At 44.0% G+C, this 19,868-nt stretch overlaps 1 protein-coding gene across 9 annotated transcripts in view; it reads right to left on the reverse strand.

Moving 5' to 3' along the window:
• FAM168A (family with sequence similarity 168 member A) overlaps positions 1-19,868 on the reverse strand; it is a 135,456-nt gene that overhangs the window by 50,113 nt on the left and 65,475 nt on the right. For all 9 annotated transcript variants that reach the window (XM_085590915.1, XM_077781204.2, XM_085590900.1 and 6 more), the window contains one exon: positions 19,641-19,728. In XM_085590915.1, coding sequence (XP_085447041.1) covers positions 19,641-19,710 — 70 coding nt within the window. In that variant the 5' untranslated portion in view covers positions 19,711-19,728. The remainder of the gene's footprint in view (positions 1-19,640; positions 19,729-19,868) is intronic.

The following is a 19,868-nucleotide window of genomic DNA, read 5'->3' on the forward strand; positions in this document are numbered from 1 at the left end:
CCTGATTAGGTATGCAAGTTCAGGGTGTTCCAAGGACTAATTCCATGAATATTCAAGAAAGTCTTTGCTTCACAAAGATTCAGTCATAAGCAGTAAGTTGAATATGCAGAAGGAATCTGGTCAGAAAACCAAAGATGCCACCTGTGTGCATCAGGATCACCTGTTCCAGTGAAATCAGGCTCTTGAATTTGGTCTTCCCTTTTCCATTTCACCTTGTTAAAATAAAGAATAAGGAGAATACACACAGGCAAGGAAGGAAAAGCTGGGAGCTGACAGGGAGATGTTCACCACTCCCTGGATGTGCATTTTTAACAGGAGCACACAGCACTTCCTCATGATTCTTAATTTGGGCAGAATTTCACACAACACAATATCACAGGGCACTGACTCAGCCTTCCCTGTCCTATTTTGGACAGACAGCACAGGGATATGATATGACCATCATCTGTTTTCTTGGATTTGTACTTTGCTTCCTAGAAAGAAGATCATTAATAAGGAAATTAAAGTCCAGATGAGCTCAACTGCAAGACCAAGTCAGCTTTCCAGGAAGAAAACTGAGCTCAGCTTTTGCTGAGTGATGCTCTGATTCACCCTGATAACCAGGAAATGTGCCCTGGGCTGAGGAAGGCAGGAAAATGTTGGGCAGTGCTCTTGGGAGAAAATTCTGCTATACTTGCAGCTTTTTTTCCTTTCTTTATTCCCTGCAGCCCAGAACCACCCATGTTCTAGGCTGATTCCCCAACATGGGCAGGAGGAAGGGGGGAATTTTGCAACTGAGCTCAGGTGAGACCCCACCTGCAGAGCTGCCCCAGCCCTGGGTCCAACAGCAGCAGGACATGGAGCTGCTGGAGAGAGTCCAGAGGAGGTCCTGGAGCTGCTCCAGGGCTGGAGCCAGGCTGGGAGAGCTGGGGGTGCTCACCTGGAGAGGAGAAGGCTCCAGGGAGAGTTCAGAGCCCCTTGCAGAGCCTGAAGGGGCTCCAGGAGAGCTGGAGAGAGACTGGGGACAAGGGATGGAGGGACAGGACACAGGGAATGACTTCCCAACTTCCCATTGCCAGAGGGCAAGGTTAGGTGGGATACTGGGAAGGAATTGTTCCCTAGGAGGGTGTGAGCCCTGGCACAGGTACCCAGAGAAGTTGTGGCTGTCCCTGGATCCCTGGAAGTGTCCAAAGCCAGGCTGGACAGGGTTTGGAGCACCCTGGGATAGTGGAAGGTGTCCCTGCCCATTGAAGGGGTGGAATGAGATGAGCTTTAAATGTCCCTTGCAGCCCAAACAGTTCCATAACTACAATTCCCACCTTCTCTCAGCTGTAACTCTTTCATTTGCTATGCCAGAAACTGTGAGCAGCACCAGCTTTTTGTATCCCCACTAATTGCACATCCTTGGAAAACAAAACCAAGCAAATGTTCCCCACATACAACGTGCAGCACCCCAAGGCATTGCTATGAATGAGGATGTGTTTGGGATGAGACAGCACTGCTGCTCTTTTCCTCTTCCTGCCAGGTGACTCATCCCCCTGAATTTGGGAGGATGTCGATATCCATTGAAAAAGTGGCAGCAGCTGCAAAGGCTTTGTGTCCACAGAGTCTGCAATTTTTGGGGAAATTAAAAAAAAAAAAGAAAAAAAATATCAAGTACCACAGTGTGCAGATTGCTACTGCAGCAAAGGATGCTGAGTCTGCTCATACAAGACATAAAATTTTCCAAGGAAATCTGTAAGGATGAAAAGGAAGAACTGTGTATTTGTAAGGGCTAAAAGGAAGCTTTTGGTCCAGCCATGGAGGAGGAGATGGGGTCAGCTTTGAAGTGCCGTATTTGATTACCAGAGCTCCCACTATTCCTGCTCTCTGTTCCCCCTGTGTCCTGTCCCTCCATGCCTTGTCCCCAGTCCCTTTCCAACTCTCCTGGAGCCCCTTTGGGCCCTGCAAGGGCTCTGAGCTCTCCCTGGAGCCTTCTCCTCTCCAGGTGAGCACCCCCAGCTCTCCCAGCCTGGCTCAATGTATATAAAAGTGCAAATATCCAGCTACAACATCCTGGATCCTCTGGAAATCCTGTGCTTTCAAAACCTGGCAACAGAGCCAGGAGAACTTCCTTCAGCAAAACCTGAAAACCTGCCAAAAACCAGAAAACGTCTGTGACTTCTGTCCACTGGATAAGGCTCTGACCAACCTGACCCCAGCTGGACCTGAGGATTTCCAGAGGACCTTTCCAACCTGAATTATCCAGTGACTCTGCTTCAAATTTATGGCAGAAATGGAAAAATATCCTGGGGACCGAACTTTCTGCACATTCATTTGGACTCTGGTCCTGTTCCAGTGTTAACCCAAAATGGAGCAGGCACCATCCTGGGAATCTGTGATTTTATGAAAATTAGCAACTCTCTTCCCTCTTCACTTCCTTTAATTTCCTCATAAATGAATGAAATGAAACATTTGGAGTTGAATGAAATAATTTGTATTAAACTCAGGCAGACTGGCTGGCAGGCAAATGGGGTGTTGAGGCAAGAATAAATATTAATTATTCCTTAAATAGAATGCAATTGTTATTATGTTTTCAGTTTATTTGCCAAATGAAATGTAACATCAGTGTCACATCCTGGGCTGAATAGGCAGGAAAAGAACTGGGCTAAACTGGGACAAAATGGGGAGTTGCAGGAATCCAAACCCAGAGCTAAGACCTCAAGGAAGGCCTGGAAAAGCTGCTGAAGCAGCTCAAGGAGGTGGAGAGGGATTTTCCTAAGCCCTCTGGGCTTTAGGAACAACTAGAGACACCAGCTATTCAATACCCAGCCTGGAATTAAAACAGATTTATTTACCCATTAAAAATATTTTTCTTTTTCCTCCCAAAATCATCAGGACCACAAAGATTTTTATTTTTCTTTCTTTTCTTACCCTCTGATATATTTCCCTTGTTTTTTCTACATCCTACTGAACACATCTGAAATGTTTTTACAGGAAAAAAGCAAATTTTCAATGCTCCATTTCAATTTTAAAATTATGTCGTGCCCTGTTCTTCAGAGAATCCTATTTGCTCACACAGAAGAATAAAATGTATTTTATACAATATTTATTAAAGATGACGTAAATCCACAAGCAGGGAGGGGAAAAAATGAAAAAAAAATATCAGTCAATGGGATTAAAAGATAAGGAGAATGTGAGAATGTCAGCGTGGTCATGGAACTGGAGGGAATAAAACCTGCAAGCTGAGCCCCCTGAAACTGCTGCAGGGGAGCATTAGGAAGAACAGGAATGTAACTATCACCCCAATAACAGCTCATTCTGATTTTCCTGGAATTGCCTGCAGAGGAAAACTCCTGACAAGCCCCCAGCTGCCCTGCAGGGAGTCCCTCCATCAGGAACCACTGCTGTCCTTTGGGATGGTTTGCAACCAGAGATGTTGGTTTATCTTCTGGCAGGCCCCGAAAAGGCAGCAGGGCAGGAGCTGTGGGTGCCAGGCTTGCAGCACCTTATCAGGCATTTCTGGCAGCCTGGGCCCTGCCAGCTCCCTCCCCCAGACAATAATAACCATTCCCAACAAGTTCCTTATCTTATCCCAGCAGCATCCCTGCAGGAGATTAGTCAGGCATCCCGGTGTCATGTTTTATCTCTAAAGCCTTGGATTTAGGCATGGCATGTGTCTAGTCCCAAAAGCCAGGTGTATTCCAGTCAAAGGGATGGGAATCCAGAAACATTTCATTTTTTTTAAATGATATACACCAAGTCCAAGCCTGCTTTAAAATCAGACTCAGTTCTGACATTCTGACATAAATTGGCCAGTGATTTAACAAAAGGGGGGAAATGCTCAAAATCAGGGAAACGTTTCCTGAAAATAATTTCATGTAGTTCACATACAAGGGAAGTGTGGAATTTTCTTCCAAAACTGCCTGCAGGTTTTGTGGAGGGCATACATTAATGCCAAGGATTTCACCTGATCCCTGCCCACCACTGCAGAGCGCTGGAGCAGCACAAAGCAAGACCTGGGACCAGCCTTAAAAATGAGGTTTTACAGGAATGTACAGTGACAAAATAACCTGAGTTTGAGGGGACCCACAAAAATCCCTCCAGGGATGAGGACTCCACCACTGCCAGGGATGGACAGCCCTTTCCATGAAGAAATTTTCCTTAATATCCAGCCTGAGCCTCCCCTGGCACAGCTTGAGGCTGCTCCCTCTCCTCCTGTCTCTGTTCCCTGGGAGCAGAGCCCAACCTGCTCCCAGCTTGCTGCTGTCCATGAGGAAAATCCTGCTAGTGGGGATGGGAAAAGGGAAAGATGAGCTCTCAAAGCAGCCTCAGAGGCAGGAGGAGTCAAGGAGGGGGAACCTGTGCCTGCAAAGCCCTGGGGATGAGCAGACCATGACCAAAATGTAATTTATATGAAGATGTTTTGAATTTCTTCCAGCTACTTCCAAGTCACCAATGCAGAACAGCTCCTCACAGCTTCCACACAAAGGTTTCTGCCGGGAATATCGCTGGATTATAATTATAGGCCAGCATTTAACAGTAATTACTGCAATAGCTCATGTTCAGGTGCACTCTGCAATGTAATTATGGCCACCCCTTGCTGTCCACAGCACCTGTCTCATCCTGCAGCCTGGAGAATTCCCACCCTGGCAAGATGTGGTTAACAAAACTGTAATGTTCTGGGGTTTGTCTGTGGGGTTTTTAATATGAGCACCAAAACTGCTGCTGGCTACTCCACCCAGGATGAGCAAGGACAGCCTGCACCACTGAAGCATGAAAGACCTTGGTCCCTGCTTCACGTTCAGCCACAAAACCACCCTAAGGATGGAGGGACTCCCAGTGGGGTTAATGGCAAAGCAATGGAACCAATGTAGAACCACTTCTCCAAACACCTTCACTGAGTGTGCAGCACCATTTGTCTCAAAAGAGCTTTTGGAGGTGTCATTTTTGTTGATCAATCTAATTATGATCGTCATGTGCTACTCAGCAAGGCTGAAATCCCATATAAGAAAAGGAATTTCAATGAACCTACAGTGAAATTAATTTCAAAACCCCAAAGGTTTCCTTCTTTTAAAGAGTAACAAGGGTGAAAAAAAATACCTTGAAGGTTGTTGAACAACAAGTAAAAATGCATAGACATAACAAGAAGTTCTTGGTTTAATGACTTCACAGCAAAGCTGAATCCTGCCACTTTGTCCCACCTCGAGGACTAACAAGCCAGTTTGATGTGAACCTCAGGGAAACCTAGTGGGTTTTCCAGCCATGTGTGTCCTTCACTTCCAGATCAGTGGGATCCCAAAGAAAAAGGCACTGCAAGCCTCAATAAATATGCAAATAACTTCAAAAGGAGATTAAAGCCTTTGTCCTGTTTATGTAAGTGATGAGTTTGTGCACCGGTAACCAAAGGGACATCAGCTTTCTTATTTTAACCATTCCTTGAAGGTAATTTCTGCTTAGAAATGGGTTTTTTTGAAGACCTAAAAACTTGTTATATAACAAAGGCAGAGCTAAACATCAAGCCTGTGGCTTGCTGGAATTAGCTCACCTGTATCCCCCGTTTTACATCAATAGGCACTGCTGAAGCAACCAGCTTCCTGGCTGGAATGTTAATTATTCCCCTCCGCTTCCAGGAACAAGAGCATTGCAGGGACAAAAAGAGATTCCTTTCTCCTCCTCTCATTAACCAGTTCCACTTGCTCAGCACATTAATGCAGATCTAGGGATGATTATATAGGGGCTCACATGAACTGAATAAATCTGCTTCCCTACAGATGACCGAAGGCATTCGGGAATAACGAGGGCGATGCCAGAAGAAAATGCAGTGGTCCCTGCTGGAACATCCTCCCAGCCCCACACAGCCAAGGCAGGGATAAACCTGTGGGGGCTTGGGGTCAGGGCTTCGCCTTGTATCTAAAAATAATCTCACCCCCAGTATTGATTTTAAACTGTGGGCAGGTTCTTTCTTCAACTGAGGGATTGAAACGACCTTGGTTTCACTGGAAAAGTGTGTTGGGATTGACAGCACGGAAGGAAAGGCTTGTGGTTAGTGACTGGATCAGTAAACTGGGGACGTGGAATGTGTGCCATGCATGGAAATATCTGGACACCTCCCTGTGGAGGCTCTTGATTTACACCAGGAGCGAAAGCAAACTGCAAGATTCTTCTAAAAATAAGGAATAATAAAATAAAAGACTCTAACATTGCCAAATCCTATGGAACTGGCACTGCTTGCCAACAACATTAGAAGCCCTGCCATCCATCAAATCTCCCCATTCCAGAGGATGCCAAGTCCTCCTGCCTGGCGAAGGTGGATAGAGAAATTCAGGGTGACACTCCCTGCCTTTTGAAGGTGACTGGCTTTCCATTTACTTTGGAAAGTTGCTCTGAAGGAGTATGTCAGAAGCCTGAACATCCACACTTCCTAAATATCCAGGAGTCAGGCTTTTCCAATAGGTAATGTTTGCTCCCGTTGTTTCTTGTGCACTTGTTCACAGTCAAAGCCACTCCAGGCTTGCAGACTGGCAGGAATTCCTGGTTATTGCTGTACCTCACTTTGCTCCTTAAACACTTCTGAAAGCAACGATTTTGGGATAAACTTCCCAGGAGAGTCTTCTCCAAGGCTAGAACAGGGTCAGATGGGTTGGAGCTGCTGCCAGATGGAGCGACTGAGAAGCACCTGGACCACCTTGCGTGGTCAATTAGTCAAAGGGAGCCCCAGGGATGATTTAACCATTGCTTAATGTGAGAGCTGGAAGGCAAACAACGGGATGGATCGATGGCACTTGAGTCAGTGCCCAGCAGGATTTGATCCTGAGCTTAACGCAAACGCCTCCAGAATTTCCCTTTGCTTGCACACCGGTTCTTCCTGCTCTTTTACACCAGGCTACCATCCTGAAGACATTTTTTCACAGGAAAAACAAAGTGAAAGTGTTGCCCTTCATTCTGAGCTTCTTCAGGAAGCCCTGGGAGAGCTGACCCCAAATTCAGTTAAAACCAAGGATGGGAAACATCTCGTCAAGCTGGAAATTTGATGCAGCGTAATTTTGCTAAAATATCCAACTAGGCTGAGGAAACGAAGCCTGCTTTTTGGGGTGTGTCATCATAGAGAGAAAATCTCCTGGGTGTGTAAAAATTTTGCACATATTTTTTTTGTTCCCATGTCTTTGCTTACTCCTAAAGTCATTGGAGCAGGATCTAGATTTAGGAGAAGTTACAAAATCCTGGAATGGTTTGGATTAGAAGGGACCGTCTACTAGGTCAGGTTGCTTTGGGCTGTGTCCAACATGGCCTTGAACATTCCCAAGGATGGGCAGCCATAATTTCTCTGGGCAATTCCCATAGGAAAATCTGAAAAAAGTCCCCCTTCCTTCTAAAATCACATTACCTCCTGAATTTTCTCTTACATGCCAGTGGAAGGAAACTCCATTTTTCCATGCCTGGAGATTTCTCATTGCACTTCCCTGTAGCTGCTGCTCCCAAAGTTGGAGAAAGAACAGATCATGGTGGATTTTATAACCAACATTGTCTCATAAAATTAATTCACTGGTCACAGACATGCAAATAAAAATCAAATAATAATGCCCTTAATAACATGATCAGCCCTGAATTAGGCAGGCAGATGGATGAGATGATTGCTGGAGATCCCTTCCAACAGTAGTGGTCTATTCTGTTCTGTTCTATACTATTCCTTGCAATCCTAAATAATGTGAAAAGAGCAAAAATCCAAGGACCAAAAACAACTCCATCCCAAAAACATAAGCAGTGTTATCAATACCTTACATATTAGTTATAACCTTCACTACCAATCAACAGACATTAGAAAAAAGTAGTAATTGAGGAAAGCTAAATGGCCTCTTAACCACACATGGAAAGGGCAAAGGAATTATTCTGGGAACAGCAAGTGGCCAGAATTCTGTGGGAACACTTAAATACAGCCACACAACTCTCAATCAACATCAACATCAAATCAGGGTAATTATGCCATGTCCTCTACATGTAGCAGAACAATAACAACAACAAAAATAAAGGGATTTATGGATTATTATTTCAATTAAGTTCTCCAACCTCAGCATCAGGATTTATCTTCCTTGCATCTCAACATCCTGATAAAAATCTTACCACCACTGTTAGTGCTACAAAAACCCACCATATTTCATACTCTCCCTTGTATCTGCAGAGTAGAACTGAGCCATCAGCCGTCCCAGGAAATCCTGCTGCCAAAATAACCTTTCAATCCTAGAGATGAGGACTGTGTTATGCAGAATTCATGTTTTATTTGTGTTCTGCATGGAAAAGGCAAACTCACACACACCAGAGAGCAAAAGGACTCTGATGAGCACTGAGATTCTGCAAGCAAGAGGCATTAAAAACTCTTCTGATTGCTCTTACCAGCTGTAAAAAGATTCAGAGTCACCTAACAGCAAAAGGATATCATTATCCCAGAGAGATAAAGATTTTACACCATTTGAAGAGATTTTTATCATCAATGAGAAGCTCCTGAGCCTCTCTAGAGGTTTAAAATTATTGATAGAAATATTATCTGTATGAGAGGCTGTGGCTGCCCCTGGATCCCTGAAGTGTCCAAGGCCAGGTTGGATGGGGCTTGGAGCAACCTGGGATAGTGGAAGGTTGAATGGAGCTGAGAGTTCAGCTGGTATTAATGACACAACAATTTAAGATGTCTAGAAACTACTGAACACCTCTAACAGTTATTAGATGTGGAAAAAAAAAAATCCCCAGTTCAGTGAAAACCCTCATTCAGGGTGTGATGGATACAAATAAAAAACCTACACAGTCTCAGCCACCTTCCAGAAAGACCTGAGGAAAAAAATCAAAGCCCATGGACAAAGGAGGATCACAAAGTAGTATTATTTCCCTTTTTTACTTGAGGTGATTTGTAATATTTTATTGATTTGTAATATATTAATTAAAAGCCAGTAAATGTTCAGTTGATTGAGCAAATGTTACTCCAGCAAAACTTCTTGGTAAATTGACAGAAAGAAAAGTTCATTTCTGTGTGACTTTTTTTCCCAAAAAAAACCCCAGCAACTAAAAAATTACCACTTTATGTGTCCTGTTCAAGCTCCTCTATAGTTTTTCATTTTCCCTAGTATTTTTTTTCCCAGTGGCCTATGCAAAATGTAAAGTTTTCAGACAGAATTTAATGCAAAAAAATAGGGTCATATGCAAAGAATACAATAAAAAGTAGGGCCATAGGCAAAAATACAAGAGCTCGGGCACAACAGGAAATGTAAATGTTAAAAATCACACAAGAGAAGATAATAATAATAAAAAGAAGTGCCCACAATACAACAAAAGCGGTGGCAAAGCTGCTGCACCAAGCATCCCTCAAGGCTGATGAAGGGATGGGCTGACCTCAGAGGCCTCTGCCTTTCCTGACTTCCAGACTTCTGTGGGGTTCATTAAAGACTCCAAGCACAAAGCATCAAACACTTCAAGGAAAAGTTGGTCTCCATGGGAATAGAGGACAAACTAAAAATAACCATAAGCCAGCATTTTAACAATTTTGCAGGAGATTGTCATGGCAATGAAGAGAGTTGTAACCTGTTGTCATGATAACCAAAGTTTTACATTAATGGAAAGCATTCCACTTCCATTTCATCTTTATTCATAATGGATCCAGCATCTTCCATGGGAGAATTCCACATTAGTGCCTTCAAGGAACCAGACAGCTTGGGAGAAGCAAGGGAGGGATATAGGACTGTGGGGATTAAAAGAAAAATTTAAAACTCCACAGCCAAAGTGAAGCACCAACAGGACGGGAAAAAAACCCAGGGAGGAGAATCCTTTGACAGATGAAGGATTTTGGGTAGGAATTCTTGGCTGTGAGGGTGGGGAGGCCCTGGCACAGGGTGCCCAGGGAAGCTGAGACTGTCCCTGGATCCCTGGAAGTGTCCAAGGACAGGCTGGATGGGGTTTGGAGCAGCCTAGGATAGTGGAAGTGTCCCTGTCCATGGCAGGGGTGGCACTGGATGGGTTTTAAAGTCCCTCCCAACCCAAACCAGTCTGGGATTTTGTGACTCAAGCCCCATGTTGACAATCTCTTCTCAAACCAGAGTTCACAGAATGTCCGATTTTTCAAGACACCCGAACTACGGGAAAATAATCTGGATTTCCAGTCCAGAGGAAGGCTGAGGAGGCTCCAGGGGCTGGAGTCCCTCTGCTCTGGGGCCAGCTGGGAGAGCTGGGGGTGTTGGGTGTAAGTGACCAACCTGCTGCTCGTGCATTTGGTGAGACCCTCAATTATATTAATAGGCTCAGAGCAAACCATGACTTGTTTGGTGACAACATAATTGTTACTTTTGTGGAAAACTGCTCTGCTCACCCTGAAATTACTATGATAGTACATTATAGTACTGTTTCCTTAACTTTTTTAAGGGGAGATAAAAATTATTCTGGCCACAGAGTGCCTGCACAGAACACACTTCTCTTTGCCTTCAGCACAGCACAGAATGGTCTTCACCTCAACAGAGTTCCTATTTTGAAATAAAAAGAACTAGATGTAAACGGAAGTTCAGAAGTCTAAACACATTCATATTTCTGAATGAAACTCTTCATTGTTCATCTGTAAAAATCAAGGTTTTCCCTCATGTGATTTCATTTACAGTCACCATGTGCTTTGCATCTCCTGGGAGTGCCACGGAATCAACCTCTTCTCCCTGGAGATGGATGCTCTTTGCTGCCAAACATGAGGTCTCTAATGGTGAGGCACAGAAATGTCATTTTTAAGTATAAATAGTTGGCAACAAATCAATCATAAACTGGATGTTGTTTAACTATGAGCTCTGAAGTTTCACCTGTTACAATTCCAGGGTTTCTTCCTTGTACTTCTCCTCCCAAACCCTCCTCTTTACTGCTGTCAGACTTCTGAGAGCCCACCTTTTCAGCCCAACTTCCTCTTTATTCTACTTGTCCCTGGACATTATTTTGTTGGTGAAGTGAAACTCCTCAGAGGTGCTCCCAGAAAGGGCTCAGGGCTGACAGCTCTCTGGAAGGAGGGGCTGGGGAGCAGAGAGGAGAGGAGCAGAGACAGCATGGGGTGGTGGTCACACACTGCTGCTTTTATGGGAATATTGAAGTCCTGGCTGTCTTTCCTCAGGTCTCTGCTAAAGTGGGAGCTCAGAACGGGTAAGATAAAGCTCTGCTGGAGCAGTTCCAGAGGAGGCCCCAGAGCTGCTCTAGACTGGGAGAGCTGGGGGTGCTCACCTGGAGAGGAGAAGGATCCAGGGAGAGCTCAGAGCCCTTCCAGGGCCTAAAGGGGCTCCAGGAGAGCTGGAGAGGGATTGGGGACAAGGCATGGAGGGACAGGACACAGGGAATGGCTCCCACTGCCAGAGGGCAGGGGTGGATGGGATATTGGGAAGGAATTGTTCCCTGTGAGGCCCTGGCAGGTGCCTAGAGCTGTGGCTGCCCCTGGATCTCTTGGCAGTGTCCAAGGCCAGGTTGGACACGGCTTGGAGCAGCTTGGGACAGTGGAAGGTGTCCGTGCCCATGGTATGAGGTGGAACCTTCCCAACTCAAATATTGGAATTCCATGATCATCTCTCTGTACCATCAGTTCATCACCAGGAGCCCAAGCATTGCACCCTGCCACAAAAGCTGTTTTTTTTTTTCCCAGATGAAGGATAGCAGCTCATTCTAGGAATTCAAAGGGCTTTACATGACAAGGCCATTGACAAATCCATTCCTGTAAAAGACCTGGAGGTGGCAATTCCTGCAAGGAAAGGAGCACTTCCCACCACCAGCAGAAATCCAGGGGTCAGGCCTGGGGGAAGGAGCAGTGGGAGCCAGGGGAGGAGAAGGGGAAAAAAGGCTGCAACACCAAAGAGTCTTTCAGGACTCATTTATTTGAACAGTGCCAAGGCAGCTCACTGCTGCAATATTTTCTTCCTGCACTCAGAGCCAGGGCTTTGGGATCTAATAAATCATGTCTGGCCGCAGAGACATTAAAATTCTAGCCCAGTACTGCATCAGATGAAACGGGGCCGAGTGCCAGCGCGCACAGGGAGAGGGAAGGGCAGCCACACACACTTTAAAATAAGTATATGAATGCATTTGCATATGAGCAACACCTGATTTTGGCTTCACACCAGGCTAAGTCTAATGAAACAGAACAGCAAAACAGATCTGCAACTGGAGGATCTTTAAGGTCCCTCCCAACCCAAACCATTCTGGGATTCTGTAATTAATAAACTCAACCGCTCCGCTTCAGGAAAGCTGATCCCCATTAAATTAGAAATAAGATATGAGGTATAAAGCACAGTAGGAAAACAGACCCAGTAATTAACAGATCTGGTACAAACCAGGGAATTATTTCTGAAGCTCATAAAAGCCTTTTCCAAGCCTGGGCCAGCTCATGTTTCTGTCTGTACAAACCTCTGTGCTGGATCACATTGACTGTGCCCGGTGTGAGAAATAATTGTGCACCAGGAAGGAAGAAAAACTCAATATTTAATCTAAAAACATTTTTGCAGAAGTCAAGCCACTAAATTTTAATTTATTACCTTCAGCCTGAAAAAACATAACAAGGATCTGACCACTTATTTGCTGTGCAAGATGAAAAAAAAAAAGGTGTGGGGGGGGAAGGAAAGGCAGCAAATATTAAGGGTTTTCAATGGATCACAAGGCAGCCTTGGAGCTTATTTGCAATCACTTAATTGAAGCACCTGGGGATTTAAAAGGTATTGAATGTGTGGGGTGCAAACATGCATAGAGGAAAACAAGCCAGTATATGAATTTGAACTGCAAGTAGAAGAAAGAAATATGCAGGAAAAGGCCTTTATTTTAGACTGGGTGGGATTTTAACTCTGGATGAGAGACTCACTGAAATGTGGGGTGCTGGGGCCAGGAGATGTTTCCATCCTGGGTTATGAACCCCCATCTCCAGCTTGCAGAATGACAAGGTCACACTCCAGCTCCATGGAGCCTGTGGCAAAGGTTCCCAAATTCCCCATCCCTGGAAGATTTCAAAGCTGTGTGGATGTGGCACTTGGGGACCTGGGGCAGTGGTGGCTTTGGCAGTGCTGGGGAACATCTGGGCTTGGATCATATTAAAGCTCTTTTCCAGCTTCAATGATTCTGTGATGCTGAAATGGCCAATGTGATTTTGATTTCCTACACAGAGGCTCCTTGTTCAGGAGCAAAGCAAGAGGAACTTAGGAAAAGATATGGAAGCAAAAGGAACATGCAGAAAAAGAAGTTTTAAATGGAAAACAATTGATCATGGCTAAAACAAGGAAAAAGGAGATGGCTCAGAAACACACAATTATTAGAAATTAATAAGTCACCCAAACCCAGTTTCATTCTCTGATATATACACACTAAGAAAGGAGACAACAAAAAAACCCTTCAGTAATCAATTTTAATACTGAATGTGTACTTAAAAGCCGAAAGCACTACTTAAGAGTTTGTCCATATGAAATTTAAGACAGAAATTTGGGAGGGCTCATGGTTAAAAATAAAGCTTCTCTTTTCCCCAGGTGAGTGAAGAACTTCACAAGATGTGTCTGTACTCTATAAAAGCAATTGAGATACAAGAAAATTCTCTGTTCACCTTTTAGTTTCTTTAAATGGAGTACTTTTCTCCTCAAAACATGTTTTAAAGGCCATCTTTTTTTTTTTTTTCCCACCTAGGCTTTTTACTTCTCTGCCTCCCAATTTTTCTACAGCCCTCTTCAAGCATGGCCATTTAATCTTTTTTTTTTTTTCCACCACGAGGAAAACCAAAATCAATATTGCAGCCAAGAAATGAGGCAGAAATAAACCACTTGCATGGACTCACCCGAGTCTGGAGGAGGAGAAGGCCCACAATAAGGTCATTTGGGAAAACAGAACATGACTTTTGTTTGCTTTTAAGATCTGAGACTATTCTGTTTCTTCACAATACAAGGAGACTCAAAAGCCTGTAAAACCTTCTCCAAACAATTACAAAACAAGGGGTGAGGAATGCTTCCCAAAGTTTCTCTGAGCTCCTTGGAAGGCTGGCATCAGTTGGACCAATCTGCAAAGGAGCTGAGTGGATGTCATGAATAATTTTAGAACCAAAGAGTCATTAAGGATGGAAAAGCCCACCAAGACCATGGAGTCCAATTGTTGCCCAGCACTGCCAAGGTCACCACTGCCCCATGTCCCCAAGTGCCACGTCCACATGGCTTTGGAACAATTTCAGGGATGATGATTCCACCATTGCCCTAAGCAACCTCTGCCACTCACAAACATCCCTAATCTGACCCAAGCCCCTCTGCTTCTTTCTCCCAAACAACATACTACTCTTCTCTCCTTTTTTTTAATGGCTTATGCTTTTTACAACCTCAAGAAAGTCCCTGAGTTAATTCATTAGGAAGATGGTGATTTATCCACTGTTGATCTCAGTGCTGAAACTCAGCAGCTTCCACTACTGAGGAATTCAGCAAGTTGTTTGGAAGTATTCCCGTACGAAAATCACACATTTAAACATGAAAACAATGAGAGCCTACAAAAGTCACAGCTCATTCTTCTCCCAGTCAAGTAGGATTTTCCTGTCTGCTCTATACACACCAATTAATAAACATGAAGAAACGCCAGAGGAAAAATATTCACTGTATCCACTTCATACATTTTTAATCACCCTGAAATCAATTCAACACCCTGAACACGGTTTAGAATTCCTGTTTTACAGACCCGGTACGCGACGGATCGTCTAATTAAATCCAGGAGTGGCATTTCCCAATCAATGGAAGGGGCTGACATGCATGCACATCTTAGAGCAGAAGGAGAAGGAAGGAGAGAGCACCTCAACCCTGCCATTTGCACCGTGTTCCTCATTGCTCCCTGTGAAAATGCTGAGGAATGCCAAAAAGAAAGAGGAAAAAAATATAAGGTTCATCCTCTTTCACATAGTAGTTGTGAAAGAACATGGTTTGTGTGGCTTAGGAGCTGATCTGCCATCAAAGGCCCAGCATTTCCAGAGAACAACACAGCCAAATTATAGTTTTAAGTTAATAAGGAAGGCTGAAATCATGCCTAGAATTATCTTTGTCCCACAAAGAGTATGCAAAGAAGGATTAAAAGCCGACAGCAGAAATCCTATCAGAAGATCCTTCCATCTTCTAGAACATCGAAGACCACTGACTTTCAACATCACAATAAATTAAAGAAACAGTCAGGAGTAAATGAGGTCACTCCTCACATGTGCAGTTGTGTCTGAGGTTCAGCAGTGAACAAAAATGACAGGGATTATGACAGGAACACACGTGAGAATCCTGTCCTGCCAACAAAACCAACGGCCGGAGGGCACAGATTCCCTCTGCTCATCATTATGTCCAAACAAATGTTGTGGTTTCACCTTGGGGACAAAAAAAAAAATGACAAAACTTGGGAATTTTCAACTTGGGAGTGCTGCAAACAGCCCAAATCAGGGATGTGTCTTGCTCTTCAGCAGCATGATGGGGTCCTTTGCATGGAAAGCCCCTCTGCTCTGGAGCCAGGCTGGGAGAGCTGGGGGTGCTCACCTGGAGAGGGGAAGGCTCCAGGGAGAGCTCAGAGCCCTTGCAGGGCCTAAAGGAGCTCCAGGAGAGTTGGAAAGGGACTAGGAACAAGGGATGGAGGGACAGGACAAGGAGGAATGGCTTCCCAGAGAGAAGGGATGGATGGGATAATGGGAAGGAATTATTCCCTGCCACAGGCTGCCCAGAGCAGCTGTGGCTGCCCCTGGATCCCTGGAAGTGTCCCAGGCCAGGCTGGACACTGGGGCTTGGAGCAACCTGGGACAGTGGGAGGTATCCCTGCCCAAGGCTGGGGATTGGAATGAGATCTTCTTCCAGCTCCCTTCCAGAAACCACCCCAGGATTCTGTGAGCATCCCTCCCGAGCAGACGCTGCTGCAGCAAGGACCTGAGAACTGCCACGACACAAAACCCCTGGAGATTTCCCAACCAGCTCCGCATCTTTGGGCTCTTGGATTTTATTACCATTTATTATTTAGGAATAACTGCAGCAAACACAGAGTCAGCCTAGTGGAGGTTCATGAATCACAGCAGCTTATCAGCATATTAATCAGCTCCTGTAGGGAGAGGGGAAACGGTGTGAGCTATCACAAACACTTTATAGTTTCACGCTTGAAGTCAAACAAGCTCCTGGAGAGACTGATTCTTCATCCCTGATTCCACACCAATGGGCTAATCTATTTACTGCAGCACTTCCTGCAGTGGGTGCAAGGAAATGGGAAGGGTAATGTGCCACAGGAACACCAGGTGTTTTGGCAGCCCCCTTTTGGGGCAGGTAAAGTGAATTCTACCAAGAACAAAAAAGCAATTTGGAGGCCTTAAACAAATTAGCCTCAATTAATACAATAGCTTACATGAAAATCCAACTTAATTACAGTTTGGTTTAATTAAATAGTAAACAAGGCTGAAACACTGCTGCTGATGTTCCAAAATGCGTGGAATTAGCGGAGTGGAAGCTGTCACCAGCCAGGCGTGAGGAGCCAGGACTTGGAGCACAAACCTGGCATTGGGCAGATGTAGCTCTGTCTGCAAACAGAATATTCTCCCTGTGTCACCTTCCCTCAACTCATAGCTGCTCAACCAGCAGCAGGAAACACTGCCAGCAGAAGTTATTCTCCTCCTCTTTCAGTTTCCAATGACAAATGGGAAGGAGGGTGCAATTTAACAGATCTGGGAGTTCTAAGGACCCCAAAATGGGGGAGAAGGAGAAGCCACAAGTGCTTAATAAATCCCTTAGTTCAAACACAAGGATTGTTTTCATAAAGATTTCTCCTATGAGTTGAACAATTCTGATTTTATCTCACCAAGTAACTGTATTTTAAAACTTCCTTTTATAAATGTAATTATTATTTCCCATAAAGATCCAACCAATCTAGACTGCACTTGAAAAATGATTTAGGAAATAACTGTCCTTCACATTTCCATTAAGGAAGATCAAAATGGAAAAATCAAGAATCTGAATAAACGGATGCTTCATCAAGTACTTGAGCATGTGCCAAGGATTTCCCATTCTCCCTAACTCAAGGATTTCCTATTTTCCCTAACAGCCAATCTGGCAGAAAAAATTAGATTATTTATCTCACAATGGACCTCTCTCTCTGCTCTGCCAGGAAACAACACGGAAGTCAGAATGAGAAGAAAATCATTAAAACTCATATTAAAACTCATTATTTCAGCCTAAAGCTATCATATAAATAAAAATAATAAACAAAATATTAAGTAGTATAAAGCATTCACATTTAGCACAAAAAAAAAAAGCCCACACAAAAGCACAGAATTCAACCTGCTAGTATCCTCATTACTATCCCTGCCTTCTTCCTGACTCTATCCACCTGAGTTTTATTCCACAGCTCTTTTCATAGCTGTTCAGACCACTCTCAGGAGTTGCCTGTCTTTTCTCTACAGGGGATAAAATTTAAATTTTCTCCTCCTCATTCACTATAGAACTTTGAGTCTTTCATTACATATTCAAAGAAATTCAGATTTAAAAGGATTTGTAATACTATTTTCCCAGGAAAAAAACCCAAAAAAACCAACAAACTTTTCTGTTAAATTAAGTGCTTTTTGACTTCTAGTCTATGACATCACTGTAAGAGTTCAGCTTTACCTTCCACCTGGGCAATGGAACAATCCAGCAGGAATATCCCTGCTTTGCTGTCCTACATTTGCTTCTTTCTTTTACCATTGACATAACCAAGGACCTTGTTTTATTTTTTCCAGTCTGATCTGTGTCCAACTTTTTCCTCCAAGATTATCCTGTATGTCCACCACTGATTTCAGTGCATTTACCACAAATTCTGGAAGACAAATCCCTGAAGGATGGTCTGGTATGAAACCATGGGGGCCACCGCCTCCTGATCCTTGCATGGATCAAAGCTGGCACAAGTTGGCTAAGTCAAATTTTACAGAGTTAAGGACACAGTAGGAACTTCAGACTGATCAACCAGCAGGTTACTTTAGAAAACAACATTCCATTAATGTTGGCACTTGACTAATTCCAAATGGATTTCCACTTCCAAATTCCTTCAGAATTAATGTGTTCAAGACTAGGCTGGACGGAGCTTGGAGCAACCTGGTCTATGGAAGGTGGAACCAGTTGAGCTTTAAGGTCCATTCTCACCTAAACTATTCTGAAATTCCATTAATACCTTCATCTAAAGCAGCATTCTCCCTCTAAAATTCTTTTATAAAGGTCAAGGTCCAAATTCTGACCCATCTGCACCTCAATATTTAAATTAAATTGTCTTGTCAAGTGCCAGAATGCAGCTGCTAAGACACCAGGATTGTATGAAAGCAGATACAGAAATGTACATTGAGTGGATATTAAGGTGGAGCTTTAACCACATGCCAAAAAAAAATCAATGTAAAGTGGGAGAGAAGTAGCCTCTTGTGCTGGAAAGCCACAAAATCCCTGTTATTTCCAGAGCAGGAAAATAACTGTGCACTTATGAGCTCGTTCTATCACCCAAACGCTGCTGGAGTCCACAGTCCTCTCACAATGGGGAGATTTTTGAAGAGACTTTTTCACCGAGATTGTTTTTTTTTTTTCCAAGCCTCTCATGCTTTGACTGTGAGACCAAAGTTCCCCCAAGCTACAGTATCTCTAACAAAGCAGCTGCATAAATTGGAATGGGAAAAAAGAAAGGATGAATAAAAATGGGGCAAAATGCCTTTGAGGAACTCTCTGCTCTGCAGAGTCTCAGACAGGGCTCCTCACAGCCCTTCTGATCCACCAGCTGGAAGAGCTGCCAAACTCAACCAGAATATCTCATGCACAAAGCAGCTGAGAGTATTTTATGTTCATTCCCATCTGCTGGTGGCCACTCTCCTCCACAAAAGCACGTTCCCAAATAATTCCACACATCAGGTGAAAGTCAATGCACATAGAAAGTAGGAAGCCCTAACACAACACCCAGTAGCAGATTACATTCCCCAAAATGGTATAAAAAGGAGTTTTCCAGGACTGATTTTGTAAGGGGGTTACAAGATCAAAGCAAGTCAAGGTGAACATAATCCACAGGGAAAAAACCAGATACACCTAAATTGAGATTTTCTTTTTCCAAAACACCATTTTTCTCTCAAATGAATTCTTGCCATACCAGCACACTTTAGTTCCCCACTAGTTACATAATGATGGTAAACATCTTTCTCGAGTATTAAGGATGACATTTTTAGACAACTCAGTTCTAAAGAAGGTTTCAAACAGACAACAGACTTGCTCTTCCACGTAAAGATTAATTCAACCAAAGCACAACTTGAAATATATGAAAAAAAAAATCAGCCAATACTGTAGCTTAAGTCATCACCTATCACAATACCTGGATATTCTCTAAACAAGGGGCTCTCAGCTGTGGGATCCTCATTTCCATAGCTGGATTATCCCAGCAGGCAGCTCCTGAGGGAAGCCCTCCTGCTGGACTGTCCCAGCACCTGCATGTTTGTTAATCTAAAGAAAAAAGCCCTTTGGTTCCTTTTCCTTACGATTTCCAGGGCATCCTCTTTGCATGAATTCAGCCCCAGCTCCTCTCACCACCCTTGCTGCACTGGCTTTGCTGCAGGGTTTTCCCTGTGAATCACGGTCCCATACGGCTCCCTATGGGAAATCTTTCTCCTTCATTAAGGGATTAGCCACCACCACATGCAGCCATCCAGGAAAAGCCACAACCAGCTGTCCTACCTGTATAGGCCATGTTCTTCGGGTTTCCGTAGGGAGCCCCGGGTTGGACAGGGCTGTAAACAGGATTCATGGTGGAAGACCAGGAACTCTGAGGACAAAAGAAAAGCAGAGTTGAGATGGTTGCCTTTCGTTGGCTCCCGAGTCACTGTCTGTGCAGAGTCCTGATAGCATCGCCCTGTTAGAATTCCAGACACAGACAGCTGTGAAGGAAGGGATTTACAACCAGAC

This window comes from Lonchura striata, chromosome 1, assembly GCF_050655825.1.
Source record: "Lonchura striata isolate lonStrDom1 chromosome 1, ASM5065582v1, whole genome shotgun sequence".
In the NCBI taxonomy this organism is placed as follows: Eukaryota; Metazoa; Chordata; class Aves; order Passeriformes; family Estrildidae; genus Lonchura; species Lonchura striata.